Below are 23,733 nucleotides of genomic sequence, written 5' to 3' on the forward strand. Positions count from 1 at the left end.
GTAGGTGGCAGCAGAATCACATAAACCATATAGCGCTACTGTTCTACTGCAGATTACAGAAGAAAATTGTAAACATCCTGATCCTTCAAGAATAAAAAAATGTAGGAGATGCTGCCTTGTTTTATTAAATGTTAGTTTATTTAATGTTTATTTGCGGATAACAGACATTTTTTAAATTATAGCACTGAATGTATTGTACTAGGATTTTTCGCAGAGGACTCGCATTTATTACTGAATGCACAGATATTCTGAAGCAACCATGCATGATCGCTGACATGTGAGACTATCATCAGTTCATTAAAGGTTGTTGCATCTATTTTTGGCTATTTCACTATGGCCACTCTGACAAGGCAGGATCTTAATTTTGGCCAAGGTAAATTAGTTCATTTGTAAATTTACTGCACGGTACAGCTTTCAAATAACGCCATTGTGAGTATTCTGATTATATTGATCATTTGCAGTTGTTGCTGACATTCTGTGTGAGTTTTTGGAAGTGGCCATTCACCTCATCCTCTATGTCAGAGAAGTTTATCCGTCTGGCATCTTTCAGAAAAGGAAGAAATATAACGTTCCTGTGCAGGTAATGTTTTTAAGATTGATGATAGCTCTGGTATGCACTCTTAAATCAATGTTTTTGGAAATCTTATAACATTAGTCAGCACAAGTGAGCCCAAAGGTAGTGCTGAATGAAAGAAATTATTTGACCACTTATATTTAATTTGACAGATGTCATGCCATCCTGAGTTAAATCAGTACATTCAAGACACGCTCCATTGTATCAAGCCACTGATAGAGAAGGTGAGTTTTTATTTCATTTTTGTTTAATATTCACATATGAAAGAAAAACAGGTTGAGCAATATAATATATAACCGTTACATTTTTACAAAACATAAGTGAGTGGATAAGACATGTTTGATGTTGTTTGTGCAGAATGAGGCTGAGAAGGTTGTAGTGGTGATCATGGATAAAGAGCATCATCCAGTGGAGAGATTTGTGTTTGAGATCTCACAGCCTCCACTGCTGTCCATTAGGTGAGTTACAGTGGGTTCAGTGTTTTTGAAGCAAACATTGTGCATGTCTTTCATACGTGTGTGATTTGTCCGTGTCAGCTCAGAGACCCTGCTGTCCCATGTAGAGCAGCTGCTGAGAGCTGTGATTCTAAAAATCAGTGTGTGTGACGCTGTTCTAGACACCAATCCTCCAGGTAGGTGCTCAGCCTTCACCACAAACCAAGCTACCCGGATAATGACCTTACACTTATTGAATAAAGTCATTTACATTACTGTGCCTTTTTTTTTCTCTCCGCAGGATGTACATTCACAGTGCTGGTACACACCAGGGAAGCTGCCACAAGAAACATGGAAAAAGTTCAGGTCATCAAGGTGTGTTAAAACTCCTTTTTTCTTTTCTTTTCTTTTCTTTTCTTTTCTTTTCTTTTCTTTTCTTTTCTTTTCTTTTCTTTTCTTTTGCTCACTCTGTTGACTGGATATCTAAGTGAATCTTGCCAGAAGACCAAAAAAAATAAACATGCAAACTTATGGAAGCTTGTTTGCACCATAGAGTAAAACATTTTATTAAGTCAGTCAGAATTGTGAGATAAAAAGTTGCAATTACCTTTTTTAATTTTTTTTTATTCCATGGTGGAAACAAGCTTTCATGCAAACCTGATGTGAAGTCTTAGGCCTTGTCCCAAATAGCACACTTCATGAGCACTTGGAGTCTTGAAGTATAATTTCCTGCTGTCACTTTGAAACACTTGGAAAGCTGAAGATTCAGTCGTTCAACAGTGGACAGCTCCCAAAAAGAGAAACTAATGTGTTTTCAAGGTTGCTTGGTCTAAATACATGGCTGCAAAAACATGAGGGGACTTAACTTTATTGACATCTTCAATCTTTTCTGGAGTTTAAGACTTACTTTGCTTACCACAGCTATGCAGATGGCACCAGATCTACTTAGCCCTTTCGCCTAACGACTACAGCCCTATTGATTCCATGTGCCAATGCATTGATGAAATTAACAGTTGGATGTGCCAAAACTTTCTTCAGTTAAACAAGTCATTGCATTTGGAAACAAAGATGAAGTTCTCAAAGTGAATGCATACTGTGGTAGATTTTTCCCTAAACCTAACTATCTGGGTCTCGTCTACAAATCAACGTCCCCGAACGTCTACTGTCAACGTTTAGACTGTCGACGTTTAGTCTATCTGGGTCTCATCTACAAATCGCCGTCCCCTGGGTCTCGTCTACAAATCGACGTCCCCGTCCAATAATAGTCAGCTAACTAACTAGTTCCCCTTAACTAGCTTACTTCCTAAACTAGCTTCCTGCGCAGGAATAATCGACAAATAAACTTCTGCAAATGTCATTTAAATGCTTTAATCACGGCCAGGAGATCTTCCCGAGCAGTTCTCAGGGAATCTCTCCCAAGAAGCAAGGCCGGAGGATCTCAGACAAATTCCATTGAGAATCCCAAGAAGCAAACACAGATACAACAGTTTTTATAGAATCGAGACAACAAATAAGATTATAGTGACTAACATGTCACCTTCAATATGATTGGTTTAATAGGTTCAAAAGCCCCAACTTTTTCCCTTTGTCACTGGCACAAGCAAACTCTGTTTTTGTGATTTACTTATCACAAGGTTTGAGAACTAGTCATCTGTCTAGTTTAATTTCCCCTTTTTGCTATTTATACACCCACACACTCACACACACTCAGTCACAAGTTTTCCCTTGGTTTCGAATTTGAACAGTACATTCTGTTCAAATGTTAGATGTTAGAAACATGGTTAGTTTAATATACAATTTAACATTTCCAAGACAGTACCTTGACTCTAGGGGTCCAAAAAATAATAATCTAGTCAGGAATCTTGGTGTGATCTTGGAGGCAGACAGTAGTCATGTCACAGCAATAACTAGCTTAAATCAGCATACTATTATCTTAAGAATATTTCAAGAATTAGATATTTTGTATCCATTCAAGTCTTAGACTCCTCAGTGTCCTTCCCAAAAAGACCATTAGACAGGTAGCTCATACAGAACGCTGTTGCCAGGATTCTGAGCAAAAAACATGAACATATCACACCAGTCCTCAGGACTTTACACTGGCTTCCAGTTACATTTAGAATTGACTTTAAAGTACTATTACTTTTTTTAATATAAATCACTCAATGGCCTAGGACCTCAATACATTGCAGATATGTTCACTAAATATAAGCCCAACAAATCACTAAAATCATTAGGATCAAGTCAGTTTGAAATATCAAGTGTTCACTCAAAGCAAGGCGAGTCCGCAAATAACTAAAACTAATTCCCCACATGGCTGCAGCGTTGCAGGATGTTAGAACAAAGAGATCTTGAGATACGCTATTGAGGATGAACTTTCAGTATTAGAAACACAAATACAGGGGCTATTGAAGAAGCAGTAATAGCTATTTGAACGGAAAACCTTGTTGGAAACTTCTCGGGTTATGGATACTTTGCGGGAGCACTGCTTTAATGTGCTGTCAACATCTACACCGAGGAATGTCATTCATGACAGGAATGTACCTCAGATAAAGACGGCTCATGTTTGTTTTACACCTGATCCATCTTAAAATGTACCTTGGCTGGAGGAAATCCCAATACGGTATGGAATTTTATATCGGATTAAAGGAGAAAAATTATGAATGAAAAAAAAAAATGAATTGACACTTAAACAGTTGCTATATCAACAACCTAACAAAGAAAATACTTGAGATTTTGCGACCCGTCATGTCAACGAGAAGCGCGTTCAAACTCGGATATGCAAGTGGCTGCCGTGGTAACGAACAACAATACCTTAACTGACTAATGTGGAATAACGTTTATTTGAGGAAATTTGGATGGCCTGGTTTGAACTTATTGGTCCTGCGATGCCTATTGATTCGGTTGATTTGAATAAATCTATATAATGGCTTACGTTGTTTTAAGTTCAATATACAATGATCATAATGCATGGCAAGCACATCACACATCCATTTCAAATGGATCGCGCAATGTTATACAGGCGCTATTGAAACGAGTCTCAGGTGCACACAGTAGCCACATTCAAATCCAGACTCATAAAAAATAAATGCATACAGTAAATGACTATTTAAATTTTTGGGTGAACTATCCCTTTAAAACTCTCATATCTTGCGCATTCTTGTCTTATCGTCTTTACAGGATTTTCCATGGATTGTAGCAGATGAGCAGGAAGTTCACATGGAAGAGGCTAAACTCATTCCTCTAAAAACGATGACTTCCGATATTCTCAAGGTGAGACATTCCCAACAGTCTGATTTCATTGCTGGCACAAAATGCTCTTGGATCATTCTGAGTGAAAAAGGAACACATTAAATAATGAGACATTTTTTTCACTCACACATGGTTGTGCTGATAGTATTAAATTAAATAAACATGTCTAAATCTTACATCTTAAAAATAAGTATTTCAGAATGACCATATTCTATTTTCTGGGTCATAGCAATCGCACTACAAAGCAGCCACAAAGCTACACTGACACAGAACACCATGTTCTTGTAAAAAAATAAATACTAGTAACAGTCTTGGAACATTATCAAAATGTGTTTTCTCTTTTAAACAGATGCAACTCTACGTAGAAGAAAAAACACAGAAAACTTGATGCACTTGCAAGTTTTGCAGATTAAAGCTTCTGTTACTTTCTGTTTCTACTGGAAACAGGAAGTGGTTTTTAGCTCATGTTGATGTATTTCTCATAAACTTAAAGGAAATATATTGAGCTGGACTTAACTTCTTTTTAAGTAAGTAGAATTGTTTATCAGTAGCCTATATCTGTATCTTTTGCCCGTTTCATTTTTATCACTTTTTGCTCAAGATTTGTCATTGTGCTGAAATTGTCCTGTGTTTTTTTTTTTTATTCAATTTTGTCATCTTTCACTTTTATATCTCTGTTGTTACTCCAGTTACACTACATGTGTCTTTGGGAGCACAAATAGAGTTTAAAAGATTACATTTTTGAAACAGCTTTTACATTAGATTAAAATTATGATCTTGTTTTTGTGAATGTTTCTTCCTGGGAATAAACTAACAGAAATGCTGTGTACACAGTATTTAAACAGCTATTATTTATCCACAGTATTGAAGGATCCCTAAGGTTCACAAGAGAGACATTAATTTTGTGGTGAACTATCACTTTAAGAAAACATTAACTGAAAGTTAATGCATAACTGAAACATTTTAAATGTTACTAAGATTTCCTCTACCTGCAGCTCTGTGCTAATCTAAACAAGCCTTTTGGATCCAGATCAAGTAAACAGTAAATTCAGTTCACAAATGCATACATTTTCTGCTAGAATCGGTTAATTTAGTACAATTTAAAAAAATAAAAGTAAAAGAGAAAGTGGTCCACATTGCCATATTTTTCTACCGACAGGAATAAATCGTTTTTAAAGCTATAGGGAAGTATGAGACTTGAAAACAGTTTTGAAATTGCGCGGCGCTACATCTACATTTTGTTAAGTGAGAGGTATAAATGTAACAAATGAGATGTTTGATTTTATTAGATTTTGCTTTTGATTAAGAATTTTTGAATTAAGAATTTCTAAAAATAAATGCATCATACAAGCAGAGTGTTTTCATGGCAAAAGTTTAGTGATCCTTTAGTGATTGTCAAACACAATTGAATAAATTCAAAGGGCACATTTTCATTTCACATAGCTCTCTGTCTTTTACCATAAGCAGGTCTCTTTTGAACTTCACTAATCGAATGTGCGAGTGCCACTCAATCCAGCAACAGATAAAGGAGCAAACGATCACCTTAATCAGACTGTACTTTGCTGTTTGGTGATCATTCAACATCAAACCACGATTACAGTATAAAACTGATGTGTCAAAGGTAAATATATGCAGTTTTAAGTTTCTTCTCATCATGTAAGCGCAATGGCCATGTTATCACTTCGAGGAAACCAACGAAGAAAACCTGAAAAAATTATATTTACAGATGACTGTACCAAATACAATGCTGAAAATAATACTCTATGAACCATTTATGTTAAATATTGAATGAAAAATCTTCAGAGTCGAAAAATATAGAATTTTGAAACGGAAAATGTGTAGGAAGCCTGATTATTATTTTGTGATTCTTTCATACTATCACTTGTCCTAGCATCATGTGGTTGGTTCAATTCACTTCTACAGCTGTTGTTCATGTTCATTAACACTAGCTTCTCAATGCTGTCATTGTTCCCACACTTCTTATTAGTTAATTTTCCAAACCTGAAAACACATTCTGATTGCGCCTGATTGGATGGTTGGATGTTTTTAAAACTGATGGGGACGTGTAAATAGTCATTTAGAATCTAAAAAGGCTAAATATAAAGCCATATTTGTTTTAAGTTTAGGTGATTATACTGTTCTATTCATTTTGTTGAACCTGGTGAACGCTGTTCATTTTAAATCAATTTTACCTCAGCATGCACAACTATTCTGCAGAAGAGCACACTTTTTATGTATAAAAATGACATTAGGTCATAAAACAAAATATGGTTGAATCCCAGACAATTATTATTTTGAGACATTGCTATTTTAATCCACTGAATTTAAATGAATTTAAATGATTGGTCTGTATATTTGCCCAGACCATTGTTTGATATTTTGTCAACGCATACACAGATCCTTAAAATTCGGACTAATTGTAGATTTCCTTATCTCTCTTCCCGCAGCTCTGTGCTAATACAAACAAATATCTTCAATCCAGATAAAGTAAACAATATTTAAAGTTCACAAAAGCAAAACTTCCTGTTAATTTATTAGAACTGTTTAAAAAAAAGTAGAAGAGAAAGTGGTTGTTCCAGTTCTGTGAGGGAAATGAAATGTGTGTGTTCTACATTAAGATCAGGTGAAATGAAATGTAGCAAACAGCAACACCGTTTTGCAATTAATTGTGACATTTCTTGTACTGTGTTCCTGCAAATCTCCGTGCTATATACAGTACTAAATTTTAGCCATGACATGCATACTAAGATGGCCCGTCTGTCATGTTATAGATCATTTAAATAATTAAATAGCTATTTTCAGTCATGAAAATAGATCTCCAGAGTGTGGTTTTTAGTTGTTTTTTTATGTGACACTTTTAATATACACACCTTTATTGTTGGGACATTCATGTTAATTTTTCCATTTCAAATTGTTATCCTGATAGCATTATTTGTTATGGAGAAAAAAACCCAAACATTTTCTCTAATGGACTTTAAGACTCTAGCTATAGCAATCTTAAAAATAATGTTTTCAGGATAAGCACTTTAGCTGTAAACATTCATGATGTTTTTTGTCTGTAGCTGATGTGACTCAACGAGTCACATGCATGAAAGCAGCTGCTGGTTTTCATGTGGAACTGGAATTTCTTTTTTTTTCTTTTTTTAACAGCAGATTTGTTTAAAATGTTTTCATTACTGGGAAGTATTTTGAGCTGAATTGTGTGTCTTGTTAAGTAAGTAGAATTGTTCTTTACAAATATATCTATATTTTGCTTCTGTGTAATTTTTTCATATTTCAAGATTTATCATTGTACTCAAATGTTCCTATTTCATTTTTAACACAATTTTGCGTTCTTTAACTGCTCCATATACACGTTTACAAAGTGAAGATGAGTGTGGTTGAGAGCTATAGAATTCTAAAGATTTTCAAAATAGCTTTTCCATTTTGCGGTAGCTCTGTATATTTCTATGGCATCACTGTCAAAAATGTATTAGCTGGTAATGTGGGTTTACTTATGTTAGAGTTAACTAAAGTTATCATGAGCATTGTAATTTTTGAACAACAAATGTCAGTAGACCAGGAAGATTTTAAAATGAGCAGTTCATTCATAAATCTGTAAGATCTTACCTTCATGCTGTGGAAACAAAAAACTGGAAGACAGAACACAAAACTGTTCTATTTTATTTTTTAAATAGGTGTTCATTTTTCACATCGGTTTCCAATAAACAGACCGCAGTGATACCAAATAATTTGGTTTAGATTGAGCCTGATTTGGCAAAACCTTCACAACCGCATATTGTCATGTTTTGCTGTTTCTCACTGCTCTGTCCCCTTTTTCTTGTATAATTATACAGGCTGTGCCAATGAATAACAGTCAAATCCATTAGATAAATCAGTGTAAAAAATGGTCATGTATTTGGGTCATACAGTAGGCCTACAGTTTTGATCTTAACTTACATTTGTGAAATCTTTCACAATAAAGTTCCATTCGAAGTGGACTTCACAGGGTGCCATCTTAAAGGTATAGCGGAGGATCTTTCCAAATTTTAGATAAGACCCGCCCTCTCCACTTTTTGAAAAGTTTGATTGATTCACCAGAATGATTGACAATTAGGAGGACCAATAGTTTAGACTACCCACCAGGAAGTAAAACATCCTCTGCTATACCTTTAAGTGAGATTCCAATCCGAGAAAATGTTCAGTTCAAAAGGTATTGTGAACGGCATAGGGTATAAGGGAATATCTATACATTACATCACAGGAAATGGAGAGCGAAAATCAACCAACTGTCATTGCGCACCACGTCAACAGTCTAAACTAACGATGGAGCTCAGAGCCGTTGGAAGAGTTTTTAAATGGCTCTGCGATGGAGTTTATGTATGCATTTGAGTAGCCTGTTCAAAAATATTTGTTGTTATTATACAAACTAGAATATTTATGAATAGTTATGGCAATGAATGTTAAATTTGCCCAGTGGGAGAGAAAGCACACGAGATGGGGCGGCTACAATTATTTAGTTAAGACCATTGATTAAGAACACATTTAGTTAACCAAATCAAAATTAATTTTTATACTGAATGAAAGTTACAGTAGCCTATAGCTAAATCTGTTAATAGTTGCAATATAGTCAATTAAATATTTAAGTAGGCTAGTCTATGTAATAGAACTATTACTATGTTTTGATAATATTGATTGGATTGCCCTTAGGCCTAATGTGTGTTTTGTATATGAATGGGCCTATTATGTGATTTTAAATTTGAAAGTAAAGTAAGTTATAGTATTTGCCAATATCCGCCGTGCAGATATAACATAAATATTGTAATTTGATAACGGTGTTGGACGTTTCTTTGATAACGGTGTGGGAGTTCCAAATGAGCGATTAGTGACAGCGAAGAACTTTGGCTAACTTTAGTTAAAAAAATGTTTGAGTATATTCAATTCAATTTCAAATTGTTTCCATAATATTGAACTCATTTGCAGATCAAGATCCACATTTATTAGAACAGCTCTGTCGTTTATGTTTATGTATTCATTTAGCAGGTGCATTTGTCCTAAGTTACTTTCAATTGAAGAACATCAATGATGAGCTGTCTGTGAATTCCCTGTGGCTTGTTTACACAATTTCAAATGTCAAATGTCATTGTCAGAGTCATTGTCACATGTAGCCATGTGTTTACCCTCCTTGCATTGTTTCACGAGTGAAAAGGTTAAATAATTACAAAAAATTCCATTTAGCCTACATAATGCTGGCTCTTGTTTTAAATTTCAAGCTTAGGTGTAGAGTGAAAAATGTTCATGTTGAACTAAATGAATGTCTGTTCTTGGTGCCAGTGGCGGTTCTAGACCACAGTAACTGGGGGGGCCAGGCAGGGGCCACTTGTGCTTTTAGGGGGCACACCTTTAACATTCATCTTAACCTATTTTCAGTATTATTTCAAGTCATTTTTCACCATGTCATGCATGACTGCAATCTCTAGAAAAAGCTAATAAATTATATTAGCTAAGCTAATAAAGAAATTTCAATTCAAATGAATGTTTCATTATGTTTAATTGTAGTGTGATATAATGATCAATAATAACACATTTTTAGCATCTAAGCACATCTAGGCACTTTTTTACACCTGGGGTGGGCGATATGGCAATAATATCATATCACAATTTATTTATTTTTTCAGGAAAATCACGATTTTATCACGATTCTTTTTTCATGTTGGTTTTACAATTTTGCATGTGACTGAGCATTACAGCCAAACTAATGTCCCTATTTTAAAAGCAAAGCCTTATAGGTAACAAAATATAGGTAACAAAATATAAAATAAAAAAGAATGGCAGACATTTAGGCCAAAGTGGCGAAAATAAAAATATTTGTCACTATTTTCTTTGTAAATAAAAATTAAGAACAGAGATACATACACTCTAAACAAAAATGGTGCTAAATAGCACTAAAAGTGGTTCATTGGCTTGTAATCATAGGGGAACCACTTTAAGTGCCATATAGCACCTACCTTTGTCAAATGGTGCTATGTAGAACCATAAGAGGTGCCATATAGCACCTTAACCACCCCAAAGAACCGCTGAAGAACCAAACTGGGCTTAACAGGTTCTTTAAATGGTAGTGGTGCTATATAGCACCTTAACCACCGCAAAGAACCCCTGAAGAACCGCTGAAGAACCATTTTTTTTTTGTGTGTATTACACATACACAACTTAATATACAAGTGAAATAAACAGTGCTTTATTTTTTCAGCTATAGGTGTATTTAACAGTAGAATTGAAGAAAGTAATTAAATGAACAAATATGAAAATAAAACACAACAGACTTAAAGTTCTCAGTCAAGAGCAGTGAATGATTTCCTCTGTGTGTTTTGTTGTTTTATTAACATTAAAGGGATAGTTCTCCCCCCAAAAAGTCATAATTTACTCTCTTAAGTTGTTTTAAACCTGAATAAGTTTCTTTCTTCTGTTGAAGATAAACGTTATTTGAAAGAATGTGAGTAACCAAACAGTTGATGTACCCCTGTGACTTCCATAGTATATTTTTTTCCTACTATGTATGGAAGTCAATGGGGACCAGCAACTGTTTGGTTTTGGGTGAACTATCTCTTTAAGGACAAGCGGCAGCATGTTTATTATTAGGGCTACTGTCTCTTTAAGAACTGCACGCGACGCGTCTAATATACACGCATATGACAAGCAGATTTTAATTAATTTTCTCTGTTTGCTTTCACTTTAGACATAACCAACTTTGTTTATGTAAACATTGTCTGTATTTGACAGTATTAGCGCAATATAAGACTCAAAAGATAACTTAGTCCAGTTACAGGCTTTTAGTGCATGTGCGCGTCGAGTGTGTGTACGCGCTCAGTAAAGCGCATGTTTGAACAGCGCATCAGCAGCGAATGACATGTTTAACCGGCAAGGCTTTAAAGCACATGCAAATAATGAACTTTTGTGAACTGCAGTGTCCCGTTCCTCTGCGTTAACATTTGATGTGAATATACGTCGTGCTGCAGTGTAGCCTATAGATGAAGGCGCCGCAACTGATAAAATGCACAGTTGTTTGGTGTGATTTTACGATTCCAAATTTAGGGGGGTCAGAGGGGGGGCCAAGCTTGGTGACACGGGGGCACTGGCACACATCACTCTCTTGCACACATGTAGTTCAGAGAAATCCACATTTTCTTGGGGGAGCCCCCAAACCCCCCTTACTATCTCACATGTGAATGCCCATGTCTGTGGGGGGTGGCAGTGTGGGGTAATGTGGGCTGGTGTGGCTACAGTGCCAGGGCTGAATTTTTGTCCCAGTCAGCCCCTGACAGTTGCTGTTCTAACCAGAGCAAGTGGATGTTGCAGTGGACTTAAAAGTCGAGGGTGAAGTAGGCTAATGTCAAAATTCCATAATTGTTGTTGTGATTTTTTTTCTGTTATAGTTGTCTTCAGACATTTTTATGTTTGAATTTACATTGTGAAAAACAAGGCTGTGTTCCATATTGTAGTGTTCAGCAAATTTTGTCATCATATCAGTGTAGATGTAAATGGACCAAAATAAAACCATTAAAATATCAAGTAAATAAATATTGTGATACTTGGTGCCACAGTGACACTCATAATACCACGAGACTCAGTGGAAACAGTGAAAACAGTGGAAACGCGGCTAGATGTTGTCCCACGGTGAGTAATTTTCCCTGTTGCACCAACACAAAATTTTAGGGTTTCCCCACCTGCCAAATCCCATATTTATGACCTGTGTATTAGCTGAATTGCAGTTTCTGTTAGGGAGAACGGTACTTATCGTGTCTTTTCTCATACATCCTTCAGCTGAAAGAGAGTGAACCTGAAGGCTTGTGTGTTGTTTGTCTGTCCTCTGTCAATAGTGATTCTCCAACTAGGAGCACTTTTGGCACTGTGAGTTTATGGAAAATTCACTCTCTTAAAACACTCTTAAAACAATCTTCCTAGCTTCATTCATTTGTCTTCTAACACAATATAACAGTGGGCAGTTTTAGAATTCCATGGATTATTATTATTTTTAACAGTTTTTCTGTAGAGCGCTTATAAAGATGTAATTTCCACCACTTTTCAATTTATGTATTTTATTACAATATAATATTGTAAAACTGTTATATAAGAATATGTATCTGTCAACAACATCAGTGGCTACCTAATCATGTAACAAAATAAATCTTAATACTTCATGAACTTAATGCATTTTTATTTAAAGTTGCTAAATGCCACGAGTTGCCACGAGTTGGGATTTTTGCCTACAGTATCTCATTTTTGCTCAGGTCTATGTTTATTATAAGTCACTCACACATATATTGTAAGTAATGAACTATTACTACTTGATTTAAAATACATTTAGATCCACATCGTTGGTTATTCTTTTTTTTTTTTCTTAAAAACTGTAGTGGTGGAAAGTGGTGGAAATGACGGTTTATGGTGGAACGATTGTTTCTGTTTATTTTTACTTAAATTGCCAGTCCAAAATATTTTTAACCATGTATTTTTATTATTTAACATATATGAGTTGAACAGTATACCTAATAGTTTTAAAAATAATGATTACAAATGATATGCAAATTATATAAACCTGCTCAAAACATTCATATAAATATAGATAAATAAAAATACATTTAGAGTGTACTGGAATGGTGATATATAAAGTTCTCAGTCCAAAAGCACAAATATGTCATGAGAACATGCAAATAGCGCACAAAAACTACATAGGCCTATATCATGTCCAAAGCTAAGCCTGTAATTTCTCAGTGGTGGAAATGACGGAGGTGGAAATGACATTTTAGCAGTTTTTCTGCAATATTAGCACTCCCTCATGTCAGGCTTAGCTACTTTTGGACTTAGCATGTTGTTTACTCGTAATAAACATAAATACATTATTTTCATATTTGTTGTACATAATTCAACTGAACTACAGCCAAGGTGGAAATGACGCTGAATAAAAATACTCTGTATAAAAACTTGAGTTACCTTGATTTATTTTCTTGTGCTGAAGAGCACATGTGCCTGAAGTTTCATCTTCAACTAATACGTCCTTTTCACTATTATTTCCATGATTACCAAGTAAATAAAATATTTAAGGTGGATCTATTAAAGTGGATTTTGTTGATGGAGGTGGAAATGACGGAAAACCTGTGGACAGACTTATTTAATTCCAAAAATAGTTTAAAATTATGATATACATATGGAATTTCGATGGTATGATATTATTTTATTTGTCCTTAAGACAAACATGTTAAAAAATATTTTTAAATCGAAAACCTTTTAAATTTAAACCTTTAATATAATTTTCTAACATTCAAAGAGGGCCAGTCTGGGTTGGGGACAAGCATAAAACTGCAAAATCTGCTAATAAACAGCCATGCAAAAGCATTTTTAAAAGAAAAAAGGGGAAAGATTTGGTGGTTACTAGGATGTTGGAGCATGAACTTCATAATGACAGTTTATTTTTGCACTTGTTTGTTTATTTATTTACAAAAAAAGGCCAAGGACACAAAAGTGCCTGTAGTTGGAGAATCACCCAGTGTATGTTTAACAACAACAAGAAGAGAGAGAAAATAAATAAAAAACTATACGATCTTAAAAATTGAGCTATAACAATTAACTGGCTATAATTATTAACTGGCTATAACATTCATGTAAAAATATGTTTTGATTGATTTTTATTTCTTTAATTTAATTTGTTTTTTGTTAAAGTGAATTTTCATAAATGAGACACAGAAAGAAATTGTTGTATAAGACTTTACTGTATAAATCCAAGTGACTGGAGAGAGCTGAAAGAGAGTGAACCTGTGAAGGTTGAGTGAAGTCCGCTACAGATGGTTTCTGAAAATTCTGTCATAATTTTCTCAGCTTCCTGTCGTTGCAAAACTAGGCTATTACTCGCTTTCTTCTGTGGAACACAAAAGAAAATATTTGAGAAATGTCTCAGTATTTTGTTTTTTCATTCAGTGGAAGTGAATGCGCAAAACTGTTTGGTTACTATCATCAGTAGGCTATATCTTCTTTTACACATAAGGTATTTTAAACTAGTTTGGAATGACACCAAAAGCGAAACAAATATTCGCATCGCGTTACTCGCTCGAGATTACTCGCGGGATGTTTCTTGTTTTTCGCATCACTCGCGCGAATAAAAACATCGCGCGATTGAGTGTCTTCACGCACATCAACAACAACAAAAATTTCCGTCATCAACCATGTTTGAGAAACTGCTCTGTACCTGTTGTCGAAGTCCCAAACTCCGACATGTCTGGGGTACACAGCAGCATCCAGAGGAGCACACAATTAGGTGAATTTCACCGTCTACTCCAGGAACTGCGACTGGATGACAGGCAGCCGCTTCCAGCGCTAGTTGAGGATTGACAGGTGCCCATTGCACGGACTTGTTAACTGATTGGCTTGCGCGACAACGCGTCATGCGAATTTCACGCTCAAATTTGAAATTTTTTAACTTGCGTGAAAGACGAGAGAAAGAGGCAAATATCGAGAATTCGCGGCAACCGCGTCGCCCAATTATTGAAACATTTCCGCGTCGTGTTTGGTGTGCACACATGTAATCTACTCGCGCAAATAATCAAATTCGCGTTTGGTGTGGACACCAAAGTATTTCATGTTTTTATAGTTATATGTGACTGTTTCCTCACAGCAAGACGGTCACCGGTTCGAGTCCCAAGAGGCCTTTCTGTGTGGAGTTTTGGTGTTCTCCCTGTGTCTGCATGGGTTTTCTCCGGGTTCTCTGGTTTCCCCCCACAGTCCAAAGACATGCAGGTATGGATTGGCCCTAGAAGTGAGTGTGTGTGTCTGTTACATCCCTATTTTGTCTAGGGTTGGCGGGACAAGTAACAGAATAAAAATGATGTGATGTGTGGAGGCCGCAAGGTTCAATTCCCAACCCCAGTGCCCTAACAATGACCAAAAACAACTCAATAGCAAAACAAGTTCTTTAACAAATGTGGTAGGATTTCAAGGCTTCAAGAGGGGGCAAGGCCAAAACAACAAACATAAACCCTCTTAACTATTAAGGCAGAAACTTAACTAAGCTACAAAAAAAAAGAAAGAAAAGAAAACAAACAAAATACAATAAGAATCAACTAACTACCTAACTAGCTTAAACTAGAGAAAACGAACCTTTTTTATTGGATCCGGCACCTCCTGTGTCACTATGGAAAATTAATTTTAACCCCTTCATTAAGTTTTGTTTTGTAGAAAACCTTTCTTTAAAGTGAATTTCGTTTTTGTATAAATTGTATCTTAATTTTAATACATTTTTCATCAACCAATTGCCTGGATTTAATAATGAATAAAAAGCAAATATAACAGACAATATAGGCCTAATCATGGAGGCGCCCGCGCAGTCACTTGCATTGCACGTTAACTGGAGCGCATCTCATCCTAACTTAACGAAACTCAGTGTATGCCTCACACAGACATGAGATATACATCAAATACACAAAGCTTGAAATGTCTTTAAACGAAATAAATCAAAAAGAAAAAGGCTACTCTCTGATTATGTAATCCTATGTGCATTTCTCTCTATAGGCGCGTTCACTACGGAGATGGCGATCGTCAACTTCATCTTTGCAGCAGACACTGTCAGAAAACACTAGTTTATTAATAAAAATCAATGCACGCGTCACCGGATTTACAAATGCACATCTTGCTTAATTGTTGCACGCTCACATTATGTCGAAATAACAAGATATTATGTTGAAATAACATTATTATTAATAGTCTACATCTTTTAGAATATTTGATTGAATGCTGAATGTTGCGCTTGTTCAATTTAATAAAATTAAAACTTTAATTGTGATCATTAAAAAAATTGAATATTAAATATTTAGTGGCCAAGTTTTGCGCAGCTCCCCCGGCCTGTCAATGATCTAGCACCCCCTCAGCACATGCGTTAAAAATTCTCTGGCGCCGCCGCCCCTGCAGAGAAGCTACGTAGGCAGTGTAATTTTTTTTTTGTTCCGTTACCTCCAACCCCCGTTTTGTCATCACTCACCCACATATCATCCCAAACCCGTATAGACTTGTTCATCTTCAAATCACAAATGAAGATCTTTTAAAAGAAATTTGAGTGATTTCTGTTCCTCCATTGACAGCCCACGCAACTAACACTTTGTCGCTTTAAAAAGTTCATAGAGATTGTAAAACTAAACTAATCCATAATCGAGTGGTTTAGTCCAAATTTTCTGAAGAGAAGCCTAAATTCAATGTTTAAAGGTGCTCTAAGCGATGTCACGCGTTTTTTAGGCCAACATTTTTTTTGTCACATACAGCAAACAGCCTGTCCCTTGAACACACTGTAAAAAAAACAATGTCTCTGTAGACAGCCCAAGCTCCACAAACTGCAACGAAATCAAACTGGGCTAACCCGCACCACGAAACATAACAAACTGTTCCAGCCAATAACCGGCAAAAAGGATTTGGGGGTAGGGTTTGGGGGGTTAGTGCGTGGATGAGGAGGAGGGAGGGTCTAGCTAGCCTCCGTTTTGTTTGACAATACTTTGAACGTCAACAAGAAGTGAAGTCACCCAACATCACTTAGAGCACTGTCTTTCTGAGTTGACATGTTATATGTGACCCTGGACCACAAAACCAGTCACAAAGGGTAAAATTTTTTTAAACTGAGATTTATACATCTAAAAGCTGAATAAATAATCTTCCCATTGATGTGTGGTTTGTTACGATAGGATAATATTTGGCCGAGATACAACTATATATGTGCTCACAAAAAGAATTTTTTATATAATATATTTACGGTATGAAATTTACAAAATATCTTCATGGAACATGATCTTTACTTAATATCCTAATGATTTTGGTATAAAATAAAAATCGATAATTCTGCCCCATACAATGTATTATTGGCTATTGCCACAAATATACCCGTGCGACTTGTGACTGGTTTTGTGACCCAGGGTCACATATGCTAGTTCATTCATGTAAGCAATACATTTTAGTAAAATGGATTTAAAAGAGATGACAAGTGGGTATTGAGACAAAAGCGCTATTGGTCATATTGAAGACATGTTTAATAATTGAACACTGGGGAGATGTTAGGGTCTGGCACAATTTCTCTCTTTTTTTCTGAAAGGCATCTAACACAAATCTCTTTTTCAGCTCCATGAAACAAAATGATCACCTCTGGACCAGTGATGATGATTTTATTAGTCCCCCGATATGTGTATATACTATTATCTCTCAACATTACTAACACTACTCATCATGAAAATCATGCTTTGTGTGGCAACTTGTAATAATGCAGAATACGACATTAATGGAGAGTGTTGTCCAATGTGTGATCCAGGTAAGTCCAACTGTTCTTCATCTTATCGCCACAACAGATGAGGATGAAGTCAAATACTTAAAGGGGTCATATGATTTATCAGGCTTTAAACTGTCTCAACAGTACTGATGAGCCCAACAACTGTAATATGCTCATGAACAATCTTGTACATTTTGACTGGTCATAGCCAGACACTGGTAATTTCAGTGTGCTATATAAAACATGCAGCTGCAGTCCCATTGGCAGAAACTGCACATGTTGCTATATTAAAATAGTTACTATATTATGACTATGCCAGATGAATGGAAAGTTTCCCATACTTTCCATTCATCTGACATAGTCATAATATAGTAACTATTTTAATTTCTCCTCCCATGACTGGGCAGGCCAAGTTGTTGTGAATTCTATTTATATAAAAAAATGTATACATAGTTTTATTTCACAATGTCATCAGATATTTGATTTTTCATTATATGACCCCTTTATGTCACATATAATATTTTAGTTAGGTTGACCTAGATTTTAAAATCTATAGGTCATTGATTCCCAACCATGTTCCAGGAAGCTCCCCGAAAGTACACATTTTGTCTCCCTAATCAAAAACACCTGATTCTAAGCTTCGTCAGCATAGATTAAGTATTTGAAGACCTGTTTCAGATAAGGGAAACTTCCAAAAATTTGTACTCTAAGGGGGCCTCCATGAACATGGCTGGGAACCACTAGTCTAAGTTAAATATAAATGTATAATCTATATAGGCTATCACTATAATAGACCTGATTTATTTTGAAAATTGTAATGTGTTTTGAGTGTGCATCATTGCATTATGTAGCATGTACACACAACATGACTCCAGTCTAGGGATGGGTTTCAATATAGATTTATCAATTCCATTCTGTTCAGTTCTGATTTAAGAATTCACAACTCTATTAAGTTGACCAGCAGTGGCAACACAGTGACATCTACAGGACAAGCAGAGCTGTATAAATACATTTTCATGCAGTCCAAGAAAAAAATATTTAAGTATAAAGTAAAAATAAAAAATAAAAAAAAATCTGTCAAGAATCAATATTGTTCAAAACAAGATCTCGATTAATCAGACAATCTGTATTCGTACTACAATCTGATAATTTTATTTTAATTATTACTGTTATGTTTCAGGGTGGCCGCGGGTCCTTAAAAGGTCTAAAAATGTCTTAAATAAAAAAAAATCCTAATAAAAGGCCTTAAAAAGTATTAAAATGTCTTAAATTCAGATTCCATGGGTATTAAATATTTTTGGTCACGTTACTGCTAAAATTTCTCCAGTCTGATGGACCCAATGTCTGTCAAATAACCAGTGAAGCGTCAAGAATTATTATGATTTTATTACATAAACAGCGATTGATAATTGATTTCTGGTAACGCTGTTGAGGCTCGCGCTGCCTGTGAGAGACTTTAGTGGAGGAATCAGAACAAATGAGCGTAGCACACATAGCCTAAAGAAACTCACAGAAGAAATGTATTGGCTACTCAGATAAAAATTCTAAATGTTGAGTTTTTTTATTTATAACCTATGATATAGTTAAATAACAACATGACAAGGGAGCTATTTGCCGAATATTCTCACGATTGCAAATGTTACATTGATTTTAGTTCATTAAACAAGTAACTTAGGCTATAGTTAATATTAAATTAGCCTACTTACATTTTAGTCACACTATTGACTGTTTTTGTTCTGTTTTACCACCGAAAATAGTTCCAAACAAAGATCAGAGCAGAACTATTGTGTATTTCAAAGCAGTAGCAGTGTTTTGTTACTGAATGATTCAGCGTTCTGAATAAATCAGTTGAGTGAAAGACTCAATAACTCACTCATTAACTGACGTACCGCCACCTACTGGCGGTTTAGTTTCTTGTTTAAAAGTATGCATTTCTTCCAACATTTCTTATTTGTATATTCAAAAATGTCTTTAAAATATGAATCTCTTAACATTGTTTATTGCAGTTGTAATTTTGCAGTGTACATTATTTAATTTAATTGGTAACAGCCCTACATTGCATCTTGAATTAATTTATCAAATGTAAGAATTTGATATGAAAGATGACGCATACATTTAATAAGGTTAAAAAAATTGGCCTTTATAAAGGTAAAGAGATAAAAAAATTATGATATTAGATATTAAAAATAATAAATATGCAGATTTAAGTATGTAAAAGCTTATAGAACACTGATGAAAATATTTCTTCAGAATAAACTGTAAAGATCTCGGTGATGCAGTGCTTTTGTGAGATTGTTTGTATGGGATATTATCTGCTGATGTGAAAAGTTCACTACAGGATATCATAATAATAAATAGCATTTAGGACAGTGATGATATTTTGTTTTCTTTTTACATTAAATATTACACATACGCATGTAATTTCATTTTCATACAAGGTGGCATTAAAAAGGTCTTAAAAAGTCTTAAATTTAACTTGTTTATATCTGACCCTGTGTTAACACAATTTACAGAAATACACAGACATATAAGTAATGTAGCTTATGCAAAAATATATGTACAAATTGTTATTTGCATTTAAGACTTGTATCAATAATGAATGTGTTGGTAATTATTTTCTAGGAAAGCGAGTTTATAGGCATTGTGATGAGACCACAAGCACAACATGTGATTCGTGCCTTGTGATGACCTATACTAACATTCCTAATGGATTGACCAAATGTCTGCCATGTTCAGTCTGTGATGAAAGTGAGTAAAAATTACTTGATCTCGTTTAGTGAGTCATTTTTTCAAATCATCTTTTTTCCTGATGACTTGTCATTGGCAGGTTTACTACAGCTGACTCATTTGTTTCCTTTCTTGCAAAGGTAATGGGCTGAGAATAAAGCAGGCATGTACATTAAAATCAAACACAGTGTGTGAACCTTTGCCTGGTTATTACTGTATAGACCAGCACTTAAGCTGTCCAAAGGCTCTGAAACATTCAACCTGCTCACCTGGACAATACGTCAACCAAACCGGTCAGTCTGTTATCATTCAAATAGCTTCTTTATTTTACATCCACAAAAACTGATTAGATGACATCTGAGAACAATAACTCTGCTTGCATTTAAATCAAATAACTGTAAAAATGGTTATTTGCATATTGCTCCAAATTCGCTTCACAACTTTTCATCGCTCATGGAAAAGAGAATAAATTTGCTATGAATGTGGATTGACTACAGATCCTTATGACAGACATATTGTTTGCTTTTGACTCTGGCAGCACCTGACAAAACCAACTGACAAAATCTATTGAATTATGATGAAGTAGATTATTAGTAAGTTATGATTGTGATGATTCATTTTGTGTGTCAGATGCTATAGCCTACTGAATAATGATGTCAATAGCTAATGTGAGACCTGTCACTTCCTTTATTGCTCCTGGAGATGAAACTTAAATACTTAATATTTCTGAATGTTTCTATAGGAACAGAATTTAGTGATACAGTTTGTAATGACTGTCCTGTTGGTTCATATTCAAATGGTACACTCTGCAATTTACATACAAAGTAAGTATCCTTATTTTACAACATTGATTTTCCACACTTTCTTAAAATTAAATTTGTGCATTTGTTTTTTTATTTGTTTCAGTAGATTTTGTGATTAAATCAAGCTCTTTTCGCAGATATATATAGTTTAACTTGAGCTCCTCACTCTAACAGGTGTGAATCTCTTGGCAAAATAACAGTCAAGACTGGAACACAGACGTCTGATGCTGAGTGCAGTAATGGAACACTTTTACCGATTGTGTTGTCGGTGATTGTAGTGTGTGTGGTGTTATTTGTCATAATTGTTGTTGTTGTTGTTATAAAGAAAACTCTCATGCAGTTTCAAAACTCTATACAATATAGAGGAACTTCTCCCCAAGATTTGGACCTGCATCCACAACTATAGTTGACGCATTGTATAGTTGTAATTTTCCAGATGTCAGAGAGAGGGGCTGTAGATGGAAAAGCCAGTTGTCTTGGACAGTCAACACCCATGCTAATGAAACAGGACTTGAGAGCAGTCCAGTTCTGGAGCAGACGACTGATTGCAGGGTTGAGTGATAGCCATCTGCTCACCACATGGCGCATGACTTCATGGAACTCGACATCACAAAAGGCACAAAACTCCTTCAGGGACTCTCTCCTTTTTGCAGAGATGGAAAAGAAACTGTACACCTTCAGAACTACATTTTCTATGTCGACAGAGCTGATCCAGGGCATACTTTATGGTGTTATGGACAATATGCGCATGGCAGTTGCCTCTGAGGAGATCACTGTTGGAACTTTTTAATTTTGAGAATACTGAATTGTGGATTCCATAATTGACATTTGTATTGTCTGCACTGAATGCAGACACATGATCCAAAGTCAGGCCCAGGTTTCCAAGAGAGCTCCGAATTGTAGTGACTATTCCCTCAGCAGATTCATCTGGAAGACACACACACACACACACACACACACACACACACGGAAAGAGCACAACACCTTTACAATTGTTCAAATACTTTGTTCCTTACAACGTGTTTGTTTTCTTTGGTTAGCCAGAAGTAAAATAAAATAAAATGATAGTAAAAGGATGTTAAAAGGACTTCTAATGAACGTTCTGTAAAGGTCCCCGAATGTTTTCCAAACGTCCCATGAAGGTCCCTCGGGACGTCGCACGACAGTCCTGCAAACGTCCCCCGCGACGTCCTGCTAACGTTTAAAGAACCCTACACGAAGATGTCCAGAGGACGTTCGCAGAGGACGTTCAGGGACGTTCTACACTGTTAGACTTTTCAAGGGTTTTTTACAGTAACTTACTGGCAACACTGTTGCCAGTAAGTTACTGTAATTAAGAGTTACAGTACCAAACCGTATTTCAGTTTTACAGTAAATGGTACTGTAATTGTGTAATACAGTGTATTACTGTCAAAACGAAGCAATCAGTACACTACTGTAATTATTTTTATTTGTACTAAATATAAATTAGATTTCATAATTTTGATATATGATTAATTTTATTTTTATCCTACATAAGTACTACTGACATACAAACCAATTAGACAGTAATCACAAAATACAATTTTTTTTATTTAAAACATTTCATATATATCACAAAATAAACAGAATGCCAATGCTGGAAATTATGTGTGAAATGTTTACACATTAATGGGTGAGTTTAGGGATAACGTTTTTTGTGTTAATTTTAACTCATTCATTGTGTTAATGATTTTAACAAAGTAAATATCTCAGAAAGGTTAGCACAAAGATGTGTAAACGTGTTAAATTAACACATTATGTGCTGTCCTTCTCTGCACACATTGTTAAAAACATACATAAAATCATAAACAAAACATTAGCATTTGACTAAATAAATGTAGAGTCATTGGTTGTTTAGCTTATACAATTATTATAATGAAATATCAACCATTACATTCATAAAACTGCAGAATATAAATACATTTTTAAGCAGTCAAAAAGGAAATGTCCAACACAGGACAAAACACAGTTCTTTTCACAATACATACCATATTGTGAATTGTCATAAGAACATGGCACGTGGAAAGAACATACCATATTGATGAAAACTACCATCCAGTGTAATGAAATTGCCTGGGCTAATTGTATGGACTTGGAATGTATTGGTCTGAACCTTATATTATCACCACAAATGTATTTTGTATTAATTGTAATTTATCGCCCACCATCTTCTAATATTAGTTTTTATGAAAATTTGAAACAATTACTAAAGCAGTGTGATTTCAACAAAGAAGTTATTATAATGGGAGACTTTAATATCAATTGGGAAGATAAAACCGTCAGAAATTGATCTGAAGCAAATGATTAACGGGCCTACAAGAATAACTAATTCAACAAGTTCTCAAATTGATTTAATTTTTAGTAACCGAGCAGAGAGAATTTTAAAAACTTTTAATATGTTAACAGGCCTTTCTGATCACAATTTGATTCTAGTGGCCAGAAAATTATCTAGCAAGAGATTCAATTCATTCAGAAGGAAATATGACTCTTATGGCATTGCAAAACGTAAACTAGATGATTTCAGAAAGGCAGTTCATCAGATTGAATGGGAGGATTTATTAATCGGAAAAGATCAGGACGAAGATAGTCAAATATTTTCCAAAACATTAGAGAGCACTATTAATGATTTCAGCTTTAAACTTAATCCTAAAAAAAAAA

General features: G+C 35.1%; 2 protein-coding genes across 7 annotated transcripts; both read left to right on the forward strand.

Annotated features, from left to right (window-relative positions):
- The first annotated feature begins 35 nt into the window (after nucleotides 1-35).
- mad2l2 (mitotic arrest deficient 2 like 2) lies at nucleotides 36-18,734 on the forward strand. Of its 6 annotated transcripts, XR_014211074.1 has the most exons (9): nucleotides 40-373; nucleotides 462-580; nucleotides 727-798; nucleotides 932-1,032; nucleotides 1,111-1,205; nucleotides 1,310-1,383; nucleotides 4,186-4,278; nucleotides 4,607-4,784; nucleotides 17,380-18,734. XR_014211074.1 is itself a non-coding variant. In XM_082188212.1 (8 exons), the coding sequence occupies exons 1-8, from the start codon at nucleotides 334-336 to the stop codon at nucleotides 15,866-15,868; spliced, it is 699 nt and encodes a 232-aa protein (XP_082044338.1). In that variant the 5' UTR covers nucleotides 38-333; the 3' UTR covers nucleotides 15,869-16,514. The 6 variants fall into 6 exon arrangements, 5 of the variants coding, with proteins under 5 accessions (XP_082044339.1, XP_082044338.1, XP_082044340.1 ...); XM_082188212.1 differs by lacking the exons at nucleotides 4,186-4,278; nucleotides 4,607-4,784; nucleotides 17,380-18,734 and adding exons at nucleotides 14,900-15,021; nucleotides 15,793-16,514 and having other exon boundaries at nucleotides 38-373; XM_082188214.1 differs by lacking the exon at nucleotides 17,380-18,734 and having other exon boundaries at nucleotides 4,607-5,086.
- On the forward strand, nucleotides 16,742-22,130 carry LOC309512556 (tumor necrosis factor receptor superfamily member 14-like). The gene is made up of 5 exons (XM_082188210.1): nucleotides 16,742-17,566; nucleotides 20,147-20,272; nucleotides 20,392-20,544; nucleotides 20,994-21,075; nucleotides 21,229-22,130. The coding sequence occupies exons 1-5, from the start codon at nucleotides 17,440-17,442 to the stop codon at nucleotides 21,458-21,460; spliced, it is 720 nt and encodes a 239-aa protein (XP_082044336.1). The 5' UTR covers nucleotides 16,742-17,439; the 3' UTR covers nucleotides 21,461-22,130.
- Nucleotides 22,131-23,733: the final 1,603 nt, after the last annotated feature.

This window comes from Leuciscus leuciscus (genome assembly GCF_965113295.1).
Source record: "Leuciscus leuciscus genome assembly, chromosome: 13".
NCBI classification, from domain to species: domain Eukaryota; kingdom Metazoa; phylum Chordata; class Actinopteri; order Cypriniformes; family Leuciscidae; genus Leuciscus; species Leuciscus leuciscus.

Bases quoted from the DNA above. Each gene is read 5' to 3' on its own strand.
- mad2l2 (XM_082188211.1), top strand. From the start codon at position 334: ATGGCCACTCTGACAAGGCAGGATCTTAATTTTGGCCAAG. The intron at 374-461 runs GTAAATTAGTTC...GATCATTTGCAG, and splicing joins GGATCTTAATTTTGGCCAAG to TTGTTGCTGACATTCTGTGT. The intron at 1,033-1,110 runs GTGAGTTACAGT...TGTCCGTGTCAG, and splicing joins CCTCCACTGCTGTCCATTAG to CTCAGAGACCCTGCTGTCCC.
- LOC309512556 (XM_082188210.1), top strand. From the start codon at position 17,440: ATGTGTATATACTATTATCTCTCAACATTACTAACACTACTCATCATG. The intron at 20,273-20,391 runs GTGAGTAAAAAT...TTTCTTGCAAAG, and splicing joins ATGTTCAGTCTGTGATGAAA to GTAATGGGCTGAGAATAAAG. The intron at 20,545-20,993 runs GTCAGTCTGTTA...ATGTTTCTATAG, and splicing joins ACAATACGTCAACCAAACCG to GAACAGAATTTAGTGATACA.